The sequence below is a fragment of the Lynx canadensis genome, chromosome A2 (genome assembly GCF_007474595.2).
Source record: "Lynx canadensis isolate LIC74 chromosome A2, mLynCan4.pri.v2, whole genome shotgun sequence".
NCBI lineage: Eukaryota > Metazoa > Chordata > Mammalia > Carnivora > Felidae > Lynx > Lynx canadensis.
Window position 1 is genome coordinate 85,680,221 of NC_044304.2, and position 19,143 is coordinate 85,699,363.

General features: G+C 36.3%; 1 protein-coding gene across 1 annotated transcript in view; it reads right to left on the reverse strand.

Moving 5' to 3' along the window:
- Positions 1–323: 323 nt before the first annotated feature.
- The window catches only part of CACNA2D1 (calcium voltage-gated channel auxiliary subunit alpha2delta 1), a 494,736-nt gene continuing 475,916 nt past the window's right edge, over positions 324–19,143 (reverse strand). The window contains 1 exon segment of the mRNA XM_030307860.1: positions 324–4,435. Within this exon segment, the coding sequence (XP_030163720.1) occupies positions 4,319–4,435 (117 nt within the window). The 3' untranslated portion in view covers positions 324–4,318.

Below are 19,143 nucleotides of genomic sequence, written 5' to 3' on the forward strand. Positions count from 1 at the left end.
TGTTTCTTTCAAATGGTTTTCCCCCCCAAGGAAATTTTTTTTTTTTTTTTTTTTTTTTACAATTGAAGCCCAAAGTCTGAACTATTACCTTCCCACAGGCCTTGATGATGGCAAAAGCGATAGGAAAAGGGTCACGGCTAGGTAAAGGACTTGCAAGCACATTGTTTGTGAGTTGAGGTTTGTAATAGGAAAAGCACGTTGCTAATCCAAGTTTTATTTTCATTATCTTGCATGCTCCCCACAGGAAGGCTTGATGAAAATACATTTAGGACAAAGACTTGTGTCTCTTTCAGCTGGACGTATATAATTAATCCAAACTGTGGTGACTTTAATGATAAACTTTTATTCTGAATATACTGTTTTGCACAGATTTAACACAACATTTTCTGGGATTATAAATATTTTTATAACAGTATTATACAAATTTTTACAAAATGTGTTTTATCAGGCTAGTTAATTTCCACAAAAGTGTCAAGAGAACATAATAAAGGGGAGAAAAGATCTTTTGTTCACAGAGCCAATTGGCCTTTCGCATGGATGCACACTGAGCATTTCAATAAAAGTATCCTAAACGCACGATCCAACAATCATACAGCACAACAAAAAAGACAGCTTTGTCAGGCCACGCGGTAAACTCAACCGGCATCTATACAAGACAGTATCCCATTAGTCTCCGTGGAATTTCTTTGAGTTAATTATGTGAACTAGAAGTAAGGTAGATGAAACTATCGGTAAGCGTTATCTGAGTCTTTGAAATTCTGGAATTTATTCAACACTCGATACTTACGTTGTATTGATTTGCTGTTTACAGAAAGGTACACGGAATATTAGCAATATTAACATTCGGCTAATGGGAAAACAACCAAGTTCTAGATAACGATGAGATATTTTCAGCTGTGGGCACGTGAACTCATTCTATTCTACACTTAAAAAAGTCACAATGTCCGTTTTGTTTCACAAGGTCAAGCTGTCTACCTCTAGATTTCTTAGTGTCAGCTAACGATCAATGGAATAGTTTAGAGTTTTAAATTAAGACATAGAATTTAAGCTTTGGTGGAGAGAAAGATTAAAATGAGATGTAAAATAGAAGAGAGCATCAAATAAGCAAGTAACACTTGGGTTGCAAAGGTCACTTAAAAGGGATACTGCCTATTTGAACCCAGTAAGGCCAGTTTTAAAGTTAATAAAAGGAATATTATAGGAAAACTTACAAATGGCAGCAACACTGTTTTTGTTGTTTTTCCAAGTTAAGCAGTAACGCCTCAAGCATTAGAAACATGAAAAAAGATCATACTAAAATCTTATAGGCCCAGGACCTAAAAATCTCTTCAATCAACTTGCTAACTATGTCATGTTAAAAACCTGTTACAAATATGGACCACGATTGGTGTTTGGCAGTAATGCTGGTGTTCAAATGAAGAAAATATAAAGAAACCATTAATGCAAAAATCATTCCTGTTAACACCAACGTAAGACTTATTTTGATTTGTTCTAATGGCAAACTACATGAAACTGGATGAGTAGAGCCAAAATTAAATAAACCTAAGAGTCTAAAAGCTTTTTTTCTTGATCTCTTATATTGTTTAGTCTTTGAAAACCAGTATTTATAACAGGCTATTTAAGTTCTGGTCGACAATTAGAACTCACAGAAAAATCCTAAATTAAATATAACAGTGTGATGGAATGAGTGTTACTGTCTTTGAAAAAATGCTAACGTATGAAGGCCAGTATTAGGCATGAGAACAATTTTTAGTCAGAAAGCACGTTCTTACCCAATTTATCACCATGTATGTGGGTCTCATAATATAGGTTTGTTTTATAACAGAAAAAAAAAAAAGGATCATAGCAAGACTCGTGCACGTAAATATATTTGATGGCAAATGGAATCAATAGGACCCTGCCAAGAGATGCCAAGGTTAACTGTGATGGAGGCAACAATAATGCAGTTGATGAAAACATACTATTTCAGTGACATTAGCCATGAAAACATATTTAATAGATTTGAAGGATAATTTTAAGGTAGTTTGTTGTATGCTGGAAGCAATTCAGTTGTTTTAATGTGCATCATATATACACACGAACTAACATAATTTGATATTTTGATATCCCCTTCCCAACACTTTCATGACCTAAAATAGTCTAGCAAAAGTTAACAAGAAGTTTTAAATATTTAATTAACAAACAACATGATTTAAACATAGTGTTACTAGAGTGAGAAGTTCCGTATTTTTTTAAATCACTTTGGTGTTTTCTAAAATGTCAATACCAGTTACAAATGAGACTACAAAATCACAACAATGAGATAGAAATGGTAACTGATGTCAACTCCTAGAACAATAGCTGGCAAAGTGATTCCATTCCCGCCCCCCCCCCCCCATTTATAAATAAAAATAGTTTAAATAAGGAAATATACACAAATGGTACCCAGGGTATACTGGTGGTGAGAGGGAATGACAAATGTATGCAAAGCTAAAAACAAAACAAATGTCTTTTAAGCTATGCTAAGACGTGGTTATGTCTTTGATATGCAGAGCATATTAAAGCATGCTGGATAATGTTAATAAGATTTTGACTTAAAAATGACATATAAGAAATTTCCAGCATATACACACACCAGAATTTGGCATGTTCAAAATAAGAACAAATGCATCTTGCCATAAAAAATATCTGCACACTTCTAGCCTTCGGCAGAATTGCTTACTTTAACTAGAATTACACATTCATTGTTTTTACCCTTTCTTCAAATACTGTTGACTCTTGAAAATTATTTTGAAAAGCATAAATAATAATCTACCATATTACTCTATAATGAAATATCTGATTTACTATACTAATCATTTTCACCAATGAGGCTGTATAAAAACAATTTTGATTATTCACAATCAAGTATTCATGTGTATACATACAGATTCAAGGTTTCCTATTTGTTCAGATTGTTATAAAACCCTCAGCAAACTGCATGGAAATTTTGGTCAAGTGATCATACCGCTTAAAATGGAGGGACAAAAGAAGCAGCAGCAGAAATGTTTGGATTTTATGTGCTACTATTCAAACGAACAAAGAGGAAACCTAGTATGAATCTTCATTGAGAACATATATGTACTCTTCAAAAAATAAATGTGTCAAATCTGATTTATGTACTTAAAATATCTGTACATAGGTTTTCAGGCAAAAGCACGAGTCTGTATAAAATCCATTAATTCCCATTTCACCATTTCCCTAACCCAATCATTCGGCATTGACATTGCACAGTATATTCAGAGTAATTGAACGACATTTGTAAAGATGACTTAAGTGCATTCCACTGCAAGGTTCAGAGTCTTACATAACAATAATGTCACTCAGTTAACTTTTCAAAGGACTATACTCTACAGTAAGAGAAAAACAAAAACCAAAAGTTAAAGTAGCAGCAGCATCATGCAAATACCCTTGGTAACCAAAGTTCATTTATCACGAGAAAAAACGTTTTCCCCTCCCCCCAACAAGTTTCTCTTAGAGCTTTTTGAAATATCTGGCTAGCACTACATAACTTTACTGTGAACAAAAGAAACATTACATCGAAGCATTTATTAAGGGCTTACATTTATGAGGAAATAGGTAACATATTCAAATTGCACCTTCAAGCACCTTTAGTTTAATAGTTTCTTAGTTACTATTTTCAAACACCAATTCATTCTCTCAGCTAAACTTAATTGGTCATCATTTGTGTTATATTTTTGGCAGAGAAGCCATTCTTCATAAGGCATTTTATTTATGGCGAATTTTTTTTTGTAGAAAATTAGCCATTATTTCTATTTCAACAGATTACACCAATCTCTCTGTTTTGTTTTGTTTTTTTTTTTCCAATAGCCATTACTCAAAGCAGGAAAATAATTTTTAACAGAAGAATACGTGAAGGCAAAAATAACTCCATTTTTTCCTCTAGAGATTTTCTTGGTTAAAGAACGAGAATTGCAGCAGGTCAAAATTCCATGTCAAGGTCAAGACAATTTGTATGATTCATAAACAGTATGGGGAGCCCTTTTACATGTAATCACCAACAATGCAACGACAAACTCTCAAATCTTCCAATAGAGCATGTATAGAATTTTGCTTTGATGTTATACATAGATGATGCAGCATTCACCACAAGTTCAAGGATCTGATACCCTGACATGCAGCCAGTGGGTGTCATATGAGTCTGCGCCTTACATTTATGCCATGGTATGGGCCCAGCTAGTGTTCTGCTGATTCCACAGTTGACCCTATTGTAATGCGACCAAGGGCTCATGTTTTGGCAGGGTCTGGAGTTTAATTATGCAGATTTAGTTTTAGAAGGTCACAACTGGCAGTGTCTGCTGCCAGATAAAAGCCAAAGTAGTACAAACTGGACGCCAATGATGGACCACAGGGAGGGATTCAATCCAGAAACACCACCACAGTCAGTATAATCCTCCTGTTGGAAAGAAAAGGAAAAAGAAAAATCCTGAGGAAATACTCAGTATGAATCTTTTGGAGCACCCACGTATAGTCCACTTCTGAACTCACCTTACAAAAGTGCTTTAGTTTGAATCCAAATAAATTACATTACCCTAAACTTTATAGTTCAACGTTCTGAATAAAGCAATTTCTCTAGTACTGTTTCAAAAATGCCTTACATTTTGAGTTGCAGATTCTGATGATTAAGAAAGAAAACACATCAACAAAAACGCTGTTTAGAGTAATATACTCTAGTTGCAATATAATATATTATTATTATATTAGAGTATAATATACTAGTTGTATATAAGTATATATATATTAGAGTAATATACTAGTTGTATATAAGTATATATATATTAGAGTAATATACTAGTTGCAAAAAAAAGGACAACAAACAAAACAAAACAAAACTTCCATAGTACGGATATTCTTCTTATATATTCATGACCATAAGTAAAAATAAAATTTACTAGCAGATTTTATAATTCCCAAGAATTATGATTTTAGCAATGAGGCTCAATAAGGCAAAGTTTGGGACAGGTCAGATCAATTAAGAAACACACTTCTCTATTTTCCATATCCCTTATATCCAATTTCAAGGTGAACATACCATACTGCACATGTAGCATCGGGACCTTCACCAAAATTAAAAACAATAATGTATTTGACCACACCTGAAAGGACACTCTAAGAACATACTCAAAATAAAGAGCTAAGCTAGCAAGAGATGCTTGTCTAGTTTACAGAACCATGAAATACCAACAATTGACATCTGCATGCCCCATGGTCTAGTGATGGCTCATGAAGTCATTAAGTTCCCTACTATTGGAAAAATTATCCTTTATTTTTTATTCCTAGGTTCTGTATTCTGTAACTTTTTTCTATATCCTTAATTCCATTTAATTATTGAATTCATAAAAGATGATTAGGAGAGGGGTGCCTGGATGGTTCAGTCAGTTAAGCATCTGACTCTTGGTTTCAACTCAGGTCATGATCTCATGGTTGGTGGGATGGAGACCCACCTCCACAGCATGGAGCTTGCTTGGGATTCTCTTTGTCCCATTCTTTCTGCCATCCCCCGCATGCCTGCATTCTTTCTCCTCTCAAAATAAATAAATTAAAAAAAAAGATGTTTAGGAAAGTAATTAGATATGATTTTTTTCTTACAGCCTTCACTATGCCAAGGTGCATCTTCCAATAATCAAAAGAATAGGCTACATGAGTAAAGAACTGAGTAAAATGTTCAGAATAATTTCACAGACTCTGAGCTGGTTTGGCTTGTTTTCCTCACTAGGGTTTAATACAGTACTCGCCACCCAATAAATAAAATTTCTTTGAGTTGCATTTTCAGGCAGAATGCTTTTTCTGTTTGTTAAAGAGATGTCTAAAAGAAACAAAATCTATTATGAAAATTTATTTTTCGTAATCAACTAAATATAAGGCAAAACATAAAATAATGATCAATTCTTGGTCCTCATTGTATTTGACTTGTCAGGAGCATTTGGCAATGTAGAATATTCTCCCCTTGCAATATTTCTCATGTATATTTGCCTAACGCTTTTGGCTTCTTCCAAACTTGTTGGGGGTTCATCTTGCTCTCTTTGGCTCAACATGCCTCTCTTCATGCTCTCTACATGACAGACTTTTCCAGGGGTTCTTTTTATTTACACTTTCTTCCTAGGTAATGTAATCTGGTCCTATAGCTTTAAATTCCACACATCTGTTATAACTTCTACTTTTATCCTTTTTAATAGGAAATGATTTTTGCTTTTTTGTGTTATCATTTTTTCTTTAAAGTCTGAGTTTCAGTTTAAATGGACAAACAAAATTGTAAGATATTTCAAGTGTACATTTAGGTGATCTGATATACTTAGACATTGTGAAAAGATAACCCCTTCCCCCATTAAATAACATTTCCATTATCCACATATTTATCATTTTCCCCCTTTGATGACAATATTTAATTTCACAGTGTTATCAACTGTAAGTCATCACATTTTATTAGATCCTCAGAGTGTATTCATAGTATAGCTGAAAGTTTGTACCCTTTTACCAAACTCTTCCTATCTCCCCTTAGGTACTGGCAATTACTTTTCTACTCTTGTTTCTATGAATTTGATTTAAAAAAATGTTAACATTTATTTATTGTTGAGAGAGCGAGAGAGAGCATGAGCACGGGAGGGGCAGAGAGAGAGACACACAGAATCTGAAGCAGGCTCCAGGCTCCAAGCTGTCAGCCCCGAGCCCGACACGGGGTTTGAACTCATAAACCATGCAATCATGACCTGAGCCGAAGTCAAGACGCTCAACTGACTGAGCCACCCAGGTGCCCCTATGATTTGATTTTTTAAAAATAGAATCCATATATAAGTAATGTCATGCAATATTTGTCTTTATCTAGCTTGTTTCATGTAGCATAATGCCCTCAAGGTCCAACCAGGTTGTCACAAATGGCTGGCTGTCCTATATATCTATCTATATAACACTTCTATATCCATTCATCTGTTGACGGACACTTAGGTTGTTTCTATATCTTGGCTATTGAAAAAATGTCTCAGTCAACATAGGAGGGCTTATGACTTTTTCTGGAAAAAAATTTTTAATGTTTGCTTTGAGAGAGAGTGCAAGTGGGGGAGGGGCAGAGAGTGAGAGAGACACAGATCTGAAGCAGGCTCCAAGCTGTCAGCACAGAGCCCAATGTGGGTCTAAACCCAGGAACTGTGAGATCATGACTTGAGCTGAAGTTGGATGCTTAACCGACTGAGCCACCCAGAGGTCCCTATGTCTTTTCTAATTAGTGTTTTTGTTTTCTTCAAGTGAATACTTAGAATTGTCGATTCATACAGTTATATTTTTAATTTTTTGAGGAACCTCCATACCAGTTTTCATAGTGGTCCCTCACACAGGATTCCCATTTTCCACATCCTTGCCATAATGGTGATCTCTTGTCTTTTTGACAATAGCCATTCTAGCATGTGTGAGGTGATATCTCATTGAAGTTAGATTTGCACGTATCTCCTAAGTGATGCTGAGCCTCTTTCACGTATAGACATAAGATGGATATACTGCAGGTTCAGTTCCAATTGTAGATATCGAATAAAGTGAATATCTCAATAAAGCTACTCAGATGAATTTTTGGTTTCCCAGTGCATATAAAAGTTATGTTTATACTATAGTGTAGTCTCTTAAGTGTACAATAGCCTTGTGTCTAAAAAAGTACATACCTTAATTTAAAAAATACTTTGGTGCTAAAAATGCTAATCATCATCTGAGCTTTCAGGGAGTCATAATCCCCCCCCACCCCGGTCAAGGGTCTTGCCACGATTGATGATGGCTGCTGACTGATGAGGGTGGTAGTTGCTGAATGGCTATTGCAATTTCTTAAAATAAGACAACAAAAGTTTGCTGCATTGATGGATGCTTCTTTCAAGAACAATTTCCTTACATTCTGGGATGCTGTTTGGTAGTATTGTGCCCACAATAGAACTTCTTTCAAAATTAAAGTCAATCCTCTCAAATCCTGTTGATGCATAATCAACTAAGTTTACGTAGCATTCCAGCTCCTCTGTTGTCATTTCAAAAATAGCCACAGAATCTTCACCAGGAGTACAACATTCTATTTCCAGAAACTACTTTGGTTCATCCATAAGAATTAAACCTTCATTCATTCAAGTTTTTAAAAAAATTTCTTTAAATTCAAGTTATTTACCATACAGTGTTGTCGTGGTTTCAGGTATAGAACACAGTGATTCATCACTTCCTTGTAACACACAGTGCTCATCCCAACAAGTGCCCTCTTTAATGCCCATCACCCATTTAGCACATTCCCCCAACCCCCGCCTCTCTCCAGCAACACTCAGTTTCTTCTCTGTATTTGAGAGTCTCTTATGGTTTGTCTCCCTGTCTGTTTTTGTCGTATTTTTCTCCCCTTCCCCTATGTTCATCTATTGTGTTCATCTTCTCCATCCACTCAAGTTTTATCATGAGATTGCAGCAATTCAGTTACATCTTCAGCCTCCACTTGTAATTCTAGTCTTCTTGTTGTTTCTACCCCATCTGCACTTACTTCCTCTACGCATTCTTGAACCACTCAGTCATCTATGAGGGTTCAAATCACTTCTTCTAAACTCATGTTCATGTTGATATTTTGGCTTCTCCCTTGAATGTGAATGTTCTTCATAACATCTAGAATGGTGAATCCTTTCCAGAAAGTTTTCAATAAAGTTTGCCCAGATCCATTAGAGGAGTATCTGTGACAGCTATAGGCTTACAAAATGTGTATTTCCTAAATAACAAGACTTGGACAAATGGAAATTACTCCTTGATCCATGGGCTGCAAAATGATGTGTTAGCAGGCATGAACACACATGTATCTCACTATACATCTCTGTCATAGCTCTTGGGTGACCAGGTGCATTCTCAGTAAGTAGTCACATTTTGAAAGGACTTTTTTCTCCTCAGTAGTAGGTCTCAACAGTGGACTTCAAATATTGAGTAAACCGTGTTGTAAACAGATGTGTTGTCATCCAAGCTTTGTGTCCATGGATAGAGAACACAGGCAGAGTAAATCAAGCCTAATTCTTAAGAACCCTAGGATTTTCAGAAGGGTCAATGAGCAGTGACTTCAACTTCAAGCCACCAGCTCATTAGCCCCTAACAAGAGATACGGTCTATCGTTTGAAGATAGGCGTTGACTTCTCGTCTGTAGCTATGAAGGATTTAGATGGCATCTTGTTTTAATAGAAGGCTATTTCTTCTACATTGAAAATCTCTCACTTACTGTAGCCATTTTCATTAATTACCTACTTAGATCTTCTGGATAGCTTGCTGTTTTACCTTACACTGTTATGGTATGGAGCTGGCTTCTTCACTTCAGTCTCATGAACTAACCTCTGCTAGCTTCAAACTTTTCTTTGGCAGCTTCTTCCTCTCTCCCAGCTTTCACAGAAAGGAAGAAAATTAGGGCCTTGATGTGGATTTGGCTTCAGCTTAGGTAATGTTGTGGTTAGATTGATCTCCTATGCAGACCCCTAAAACTTTGCCTTTTTTTTTTTTAACCATTTGTGTGTCACTGAAATAGCACTTTTACTTCTAATTTCCTTTAAGAACTTTTCCTTTACATCCACAACTTGACCAAATGTTTTGCATAAGAGGCCTAGCATTCAGCACGTGTTGGCCTTTGACATAGCTTCCCTCGCTACCTTTTAAGGTAAGAGACATGTGACTCTTCCTTTCACTTGAACACTTAGTGACCAGTGTAGGGTTACTAAGTGGCCTCATTTCAAGATCATTTTGTCTCAGGAAATAGCAAAGCCCAATGAGAGAAAAGGAGCTGGGGAAATGGCTGGTCGGTAGAGCTTTCTGAACACAAATAACATTTCTTAAGTGTGTTGTCTTAAATGGGTGTGGTTTGTGGTGCCCCCAAACAATTAGAATGGTACTATCAAAGACACTGTGAAAACCGTATGTGACACAAAGACACCAGTGAGCAAATGCTGTTGGAAAAAATGGCACAAATACATTTGCTTGAGGCAGAGTTGCCACAAACCTTCAATTTGTTAAAAAAAAAAATGCAGTATCTGTAAATTTCAATAAAAGCAAAGCGCAGTAAAATAAGGTGTGCTTGGACCTGTTGCCCATTCATAGGAATTTGGGAAAAATTCTACTCAGATTCTCTGTCAGCTCTTTAATCAGATTTCTTTTGATATTATCCGACTTGATTTCTTTATACATTTGGGATACTGGTCGCTTATCAGATACATAATTTGCAAACAGTTCCTCCCATTTTGTGTATTGCCTTTCAAGTTTATTGGTTTCCTTTGCTGTGCAGAAACTTTTAATTTTGATGTAGTCCCATGTTGATTTTTGCTTTTCTTGCCTTTGCTGTTGGGATCAAATTAAAAAAAAAAAAAAAAAAAAGAAAATAGTTGTCAAAACCGATGTCAACAGATTGCTTCCTAGGTTTTCTTCTGGGGTTTTATGGTTTCAGGTCTTACATTCAAGTAGTTAATCCATTTTCAGTTGACTTTTGTTGACAGTGTAAGATAGTGGTCCATTTTTATTCTTTTGTGTGTGGGCTTTCAGTTTTCCCAGTACTTTTTTTTTTTTTTTTTTTTTTTTTAATTTTAGAGAGAGGGAGTGTGAACAGGGGAGAACTGCAGAGGGGGAACGAGAGAGAGTCTAAAGCAGACTTCATGCTTAGTGTGAAGCCCAATGCAGGGCTGGCTCCCATGACCCTGGGATAATGACCTGAGCTGAGATCAGGAGTCAGATGCTCAACCTACTGAGCTACCCCGGTGCCCCATCAGCACTATGTAATGAAGAGACTGTTCTTTCCCATTATACATTCTTGGCTCCTTTGTCATAAGTTAATGGAACATACATACGTGGGTTTACTCCTGGGCTGTTTTGTTACATTGATCTGTGTGTCTGTGTGTGCCAGTACCACACTGTTTTGATTAATGTATTTGTATAATATAGTTTCATATCAAGAAGTGTGATGTCTCCAGCTTTGTTCTTCTTTCTCAAGGTTGCTTTGCCTGTTACGGTTTTGTGGTTTCATACATATGTTAGAATCATTGTTGTATTTCAGTGAAAAATGTCATTGAAATTCTGATAGGAATTTCAATGAATCTGTAGATTGCTTTGTATGGTATGCACATTTTAACAATAATCTTTTTTTAAATTTTTTTAATATTTATTTAATTTTGAGACAGAAACAGAGCATGAGTGGGAGAGGGGCAGAGAGAGGGAGTCACAGAAACTGAAGCAGGCTCCAGGCTCTGAGCTGTCAGCACAGAGCCTGACGTGGGGCTTGAACCCACCAACAGTGAGATCATGACCTGAGCCAAAGTCAGATGCCCAACTGACTGAGCCACCCAGGCAACCGCATTTTAACAATATTCTAATTCATGAGAACTAGTATCTTTCCCTTTATTTTTCAAGTTTCTTTTATGTTATAGTTTTTAGTGTTTACCCCCTTGGTTAAATTTACTAAGTATTTGATTTTTTGGCAGAATTATAAATGAAATTATTTTAACAACTTCTGTTAGTGTATAAAATAGAACTCATTTTTTACATTTTTTTTAATCTTGAAATTTTACTAAATTTATTTGAATAAGTGATTTCTTAGGGTTTTCTATATACAATATCATACCATCTGCAAATAGAGATAATTTTTTCTTTGCAGTTTGGATGCCTATTATTTTTCTTGCGTATTTGCTCTGCCTAGAACTTACAGTACTATGTTAAAGAAAGTGGCAAGAATGGGCATCCTTGTCTTATTCATGGCATTAGAGGAGAAGCTGTTAGTTTCTGGTACTTGGCTGTTAGCTTCTTCTAATTTTACCACTGTGGATGATAGCTGTGAGCCTTTATTTTGTTGAAGTACAGCTCATATATACCAACTTTGTTAAGGGTTTTAATCACAGCGGATGTTAAATTTTGCAAGTGCTTTGTCTGCATTTATTGAGATCATAACGATTTTCTTTTCCCCTTCACTTTATTAATATGGTTCACACTGGTTCATTTGTGAATGTGAAACTGTCCTTGCATCCCAGTTAATCATGGTATATGGTTTTGTGTTGCTGGATTCAGCTTGCTAACATTTTCTTGAGGATTTTGCATCTAGGTTCTTCAAAGATACTAGCCTGTAACTTTCTATTCCTGCAGTGTTCTTGTCTGGTTTTGGTATTATGGTAAGGCTGGCTTTGTTAAATGAGCTTGAAAGTGTTCCCTCTTGCTATATTTTTGGAAGAGTTTGAGAGGGATTGGTATTAATTCTTCTTTGAATGTTTGGTTTAACTCACCAGTGAAGCCATCTGGTCTTTGGCTTCTGATTGTTGAGAGGTTTTTGATAGCTGATTCGATCTGCTTACTAGTAATGGATATGTTCAGATTTTCTGTTTCTTCATGAATCACTCTTGATAGGCTCCATATTTTTAAGAATTTATCAATTTCTTTTAGAGTTCCCAATTTTTGCCATGTATTGTTTATAGTAGTTTCTTATCATCTTCTATATTTTGTGATAACAATTTTAATGTCTTTTTTTCATTCCTAGTTTTATTTTAATCCTCTTTTCCTTGGTAAGTCTAACTAAAGTTTTGTTTTTCTTTAAAAAAAAAACAGTTCTTAATTGCAATGTATTGTATTCTCTTTTTGGTTTCTATTTCACTTATTTCTGCCATGATTTTTGTTATTTCCTACCTCCTAGCATTAGGCTTCATTTGCTATTAATCCTTGAGGTGTAAATTTATTTAAGATGTTTGTCTATTCTTAATATAGGTGTTTATCACTATAAACTTTCCTCTTATTTTTTTTTTTTTTTAAATTTTTTTTTTCAACATTTATTTATTTTTGGGACAGAGAGAGACAGAGCATGAACGGGGGAGGGGCAGAGAGAGAGGGAGACACAGAATCGGAAGCAAGCTCCAGGCTCTGAGCCATCCACCCAGAGCCTGACGCGGGGCTCGAACTCACGGACCGCGAGATCGTGACCTGGCTGAAGTCGGACGCTTAGCCGACTGCGCCACCCAGGCGCCCCTAAACTTTCCTCTTAGAACTGCTTTGCTGTTTGCCAATAGTTTTGGTTCAGTGTATTTCCATTTTCATTTGTCTCATTTGTCTGTGTGTGTGTGTGTGTGTGTGTGTGTAATTTCCCTTAAGATTTCTTCTTTGACCCATGACTGTTGAGTGGCGTATTGTTTAATCTCCACATATTTGTGAATTGTCCAGTTTTCTTATATTGTTGAGATCTAGTTTGATACAACTGTGGCCAGAGAAGATGTTTGCTAGGATTTTAATCTTCTCAAATTTATTAAGGCTTTTTTGGTGACTTATGTTCTATCCTGGAAGATGTTCCATGTTCATTTCAGAACAATGTTCTGTAAGTGTCACTTAAATCCATGTGATCTAATGGGTTATTTAATTCCAGTGTTTGCTTATTCATTTTCTGTCTGGATGATCTATCGATGAAAGTGGGCGACTGAAGTCTCCTGTTTAGTATTATTACTATTACTATATTGCTGCCTACTTCTCCTGTCAGGTCTGTTAATACTTGCCTTACTATCTTTAAGCCCCTTTATATCAGGTGCATAAATATTTCTAAATGTTATATCCACTTTTAACTGAACCCTTTATCAATATATAATGATTATGTTTCTTAGTACAGTTTTTGTCTTGAGGTCTCTTGTGTCCAGGTATAGCTACCCCAGCTTTCTTTTGATTTCCATTTGCATGGAATATATTTGTCTATCCATTTACTTTCACATACTTTAAGGTGTGTGTCCTTAAAGCTGAAGTGTGCAGTTTTGATTTGTTTTCCCTAATGACTAGTAATGTTGAACATCTTTCATGTAGCTGTTGGCCATTTTGATGTCATCTTTGAAAACATGTCTATTTAGTTTTCCTGCCCATTTTTTAATTGTTTTTTTTAAACTTTAATGAGTTCTTCAAATATTCTGGATATTAACTCCTTTTCCTATACATGGCTTGCATTTTTTCCCCCATTCTGTAGGTTGCCTTTCATTTGGTTGTTTCTTTGTGGAGAAGCATTCAAAGTTGCCATAGTCCCATTTGTTGATTTCTGCTTTGGTTTTTTTGTGCTTTGGTATTGTATCCAAAAATCATTGACAGGACCAATGTCAAGGAACTTCTTTACTACTTTGTCTTCTAGGATGTTTTTTATATCAGGTCTTATATTAAAGTCTTTGATCTTCTCTGAGTAATTTTTGTGAGTGGTATAAGATAGGGGTCCAGTTTCATTGCCCTGCATGTGTTCAATTTTCCCAGCACCATTTGTTGGTGACTATCCTTTCCCCATGGGGTGTTCTTGGCTTTTGTGCTGAATATTAGTTGACCATATACATGTAAGGGTTTCCTTCTGGGCTCTCTTCTATTCCACTAGCCTATGTGTCTATTTTTGTGCCAGTACTATACTGTTTTGATTACTATAGGTTTATAGTATAATCTAAAATACAGAAATCTGATACCTGCAGCTTTTTTCTTTTTCCTCAGGACGACTATGGGATTTTGAATCTTTTGTGGGTCCATATGAATTTTAGAATTATTTTTTCTATTGCTGTGAATGCTGTTGGCATTTTGATGGGGGCTACATTGAATCCATAGATGTCTTTGGGTGGTACGGACATTTTACAATATTAATATCTATTTATGCTTGTGTTCTTTCTTTCAGCAAAGTCTTGTAGTTTTCACTGTGCAGCTCTTTCACTTCCTGGAAGTTACTCCTAAATACTTTGGTTTGGATGCTGTTGTGAATGGGATAGTTTATTTCTTTTTCAGATGTTTTATTATTAGTGTATAGAAATGCAACTGATACTTGTATGTTGATTTTGTATCCTGCAACTTTACTGAAATTATGGATTGCTGCCAACAGTCTTTTGAGGGAGTCTTTGGGTTTTTCTGTATACAGAACCATCTTTTCTGTCAATACTGGCAGCTTTAATTCTTCCTTCCCTATTTGGACCCCTGTTATTTCTTTGTCTCACCTAAAATTCGAGCTAGGGCTTCCACACTATGTTGAATGAGAGCAGTGCTCATCTCTGATCTGAGAGTTAAAGCTCCACATTTTCTTCCACTGAGTATAATGTTAAGTGTGTTTGTCATATATGGCCTTTATTAGGTTGAAGTATGTTCCTCCATACCCCATTTGACCAAGGTTTTTATCATGAAATGATGTATTTTGTCAAAGGGTCTTTTTTAAATCTATTTATGTCATTTTTATCTCTTATGTTATTACTGTGATTTATTACATTCAGTTCTTTGACTTTTTTGTACTTTTTAATATTTTCTCTTTATTGAAGTTCTCATTTAGCTTTTGCATTTTCCTCCTGACTTTGGTGAGCATCTTTATGACCATTATTTTGAACTCCTTTAGGGCTGTTGGTGGAGTTTTATCTTGTTGTTTTTAAAAGTTTTCTGTTTTCTGTATCTTCGTTTTCCTGGACTCTGTGTTGGTTTCTGTGCATTTGAAAAAACACACCACGATTCACAGGCTTGAAGTGGCTCCCAATAAGTGGGGGGTATGCCTTTAACTGTCTGTGTCCCATTGGGGATGATCTCATTCAGCACCTGGATGCAGGCTGATTGGAGGCAGAACCCTGAGGCAATAGTTTTTGAGGTATGTAAATAGACCCACCCCTTTTAGGGTATGACTAAGAGAAGAACATTTTAGTTGGCCTTCACTGTGCCGAACCCTGGGGGAATTTACAGTTAAGAACTGTGTATTTGCCACTGTCCCCCAATACCCAAGAAGATCAGCTCTACTGGCCACCATGGTCAGTGATAAAGGGAGGTGTTTTTTGGGCAGCAGTCTTAAAAGCCAAATGCCAAATGGATCCACAAGCTCCTTCGGAGACAGACCAGTGACTTGGAGTATGTCACAGGGTCAAAGTGGAGGCATGGCCCACTGCCTTCCTCTGTCTCTAAGGAGGGCCTGCAGTCAGCCTCTAAATGTGTGCTAAATCAGAGAAAGACTGGGCATAGGGCATTGATGTTTGGTCCATCTTCTCTAAGCCTTGGAAGGAAAGCTACAGTGAGTCCTCGGGAGCCTGTTGACAACTGTTTGTTTGCTATGGTCTTGTCTCCCTATTAGACTTTCAGAGATAATTATTGGGGACACTGTACTTTGCATGGAAGCCTTAAAATTCCACTACTTGGTATTCAGACCAAACCCTTCATTCCTCAAGGAAGAGCTAAGAGTTAAAAATTCCCTCCTGCTTACACGCTGCTATGCCAGAGGTAGGGATTATGGGGATAGTGTGTCTTGGCATTTCCTACCTGTTTCAATGTGGTTGTTTTCTCATTCACCCAATATGTATGGGTCATTCACCTCATTTCTCCATTTTTTTTTTTTTCCCAGAGGAAAGTGCTTTGTTTATAGTTACAGGTTTAGCGGGTCTGTGATATAAAGTGAGTTTGGCACTTCCCATGTCACCGTCTTGGACCAGAACTGCAAAAACTCACACTTTGTGTCTTCAGACCTGAATTCTCCTGTGACCTCTGAAGGTATTGAGCTCTGCCGCCTCTCCTCTCTGATGCCTCAGAAAGGCCCCAAACTTGCCCAAAGACACTATTTTTTCTGAACGATACTTCTGGGAGAAGTGGATCAGGGCAAAGACAAGTCATCTGTGATCCCTCCCTGCCCCTCGTTTTCCAATGTAATCCACCAGCACATCCTCTTAACTTAGCTTCCAAATAGATCTCCAAACTTACCACTTCTCACTATCTCATGTCTTAGTCACCATCACTTCTGGCCTAGACTCCTTCAAAAGCTGCCTCTTGTGTCTCATGGCTTCTACTCTTGCTTTTTTTGCAAATTTTTTAACCCAAAAACAGTCTCCTTAAAAGCATAGGTCAAAAATTTTATCACTCTCAGAACAAAACCCAAATGGCTTAGCATGGCCTACAAAGCCTTATGTAGTCCAGAGCTTGGCGGCCTCTCTGTCTTCTAGTATTCCTCTCCCCACCCCTACAACTCACTCGGCTCCAATAACACTGTCTGTCTCTGCAACAGGTCAAGGTGTCTACTGTCCCAGGGACTTCACACTTGGTCTTCTCTTGGTTCTAATAGTTTTCCCTTTAGGTTGGGTAACCACATAAAGAAACAGGATGCTCACTTACATTTGAACTCCAGATTAAAACAATATTTTTTAGTATAAATATATCTCCAATATCTCACACCCAGAAGAATGGTCTAATACACAGGTTGTATGGTACTACTTGATAAATGAATAGTAGGTAGTCAATAAAGCAGCACAGGTACAGCCTAGTTAGAAACACTGCAAACATAAAATAGTAATGTAAAGCTTGGCTCTTGACCAGCTGCTAATTATGTGTTAATGTGATGGAATGGAAAATCAGTATACAAACAAGACCCATTCATGTAGTAAGGATATGTTTTGTCAAAGAAATTCTGGTTAACATAAAACAAATGTGTTATGAAAAGAAAAAAAAATATCTCTAACTCTGATCCATTGTTTATATGTTTATATTCTAGTGTTTTAAAATTTATTTGTTCAGTTGCGTTTCCTGTATGTGATGATGCCTGTTGCAGTCAGGGAGGGGGTAGGTGAGATAAGTTATTTGGAGTCCCTCAAGTCTGCAAGTGATTTCACACAAACAAATCTGCCTCTTCAGTTTCCTGTCATCTTTTCTCATGTGTTTTGCATGGACAACTACATACACCAAGACTTGAAATTATTCTATGAAATAAGAGATACATTCTAAATCACAAATGCACAGATGTGGGAGAAACATTAGCATTTTCTCCGCCTTAAGATAGACCAAAAATCCCACTACCATTATAAGCAAGTAAATCAGTCTGATTTTTAAAGATGGGTACTTTGTTTCAGTTTAACACACTCAGGTAGAAAAATGATACAGTGCTAATGCTATATGTACTTGTTTTTAAAATATGGTAATTTTTTCAATTTTCTTCTAGAGACTTCTCTCAAAAGACTCCTAATAAACATATTAGCAGAGAATTCCTTTTTCATTACTCATTAAAAGAAACAACACCTAAATTGTACTTATATGCATATGACTTTGCCCCAAGGCTCTCTAAGACCATGCATGCTAGTGGCTAAAATATTTTCAATTTTCTCTTGTGAAACATGTAACTTGCCCTTTCTTTCCCCAACCAGAATCACCACGGTGACTAATTGCACATAGTAAGAGCTCAATATTTTCTGAATTATACTCATTATGTTCAAAAGGCAAGTCGCTGGTGAAGACATGCACCAAATAATGGCTGACTTTTTAGTTTAAACTGCTCTGTAGTTAGGTCACCTACAGCAGCTTCAAAGAAAATGTATTTTTAAAATTATTTAGGTAGATGGAACTACACAGCCTAAGACTTTTAATAGGAATAAGTTCTCTAACAAACAATTTGTTCTCCTACACTGCACCATAACACATTCATTTTTCATGTACCCAGTAATCTGCTTTCATAAATTAGGTTTGCAGTTTGCATAAAATAATGAACTTTATCGATGATACATATTACTGGCTGGCTTGCTTTGATAAACCGTGGCTTTATTTTTCTTTTGTTCTCTACCACTTAAATTGCCCCAAAGCTCTTGTCAAAAGGTCTCACTTGGACCCTTGGGTTTTATTGAAGTCCTAGTGGTCTATAATTGATACTCTTTTTGGATTGCACAGGATACAAGAGTCCTATCTTTACACAGTCATTCTATAAATGCTTAGATACCATCCATCAGAAAATGTCAGAGATGACACCAGCATCCCAGCTTTCCTGTGAGCAGAAACTAACCCACCACACATTCCTGGGTAGCTAGACTAGCATTGAAGCTTAGACTTTGACCTCTATTGGTCTTCAGTGTGAGGAACCACGGCCAATTATCCTCAGTATTTTTTGCTAATATTTGTATTATTTTTTCAACTCTGTATTGTTTCAGAGAAAATGATACTTCTTTTGATATTATCATATCAACACTCACATTGCATAGACGAGATTCACTGTTCAGTACTGATAACTGTGTTTCTAAATACTTAAGTCTTATTAATGTAAAGTATATGCCCTCTACATCATCTTCTCAGGACTATTCATTATATATTCCTCAAGGACACAATAATATTAGGAAATCCCTGGTGTGTTCTTTTCATCTTTCAAAAATTATTTCATTAAGATGTACTGATCCCATC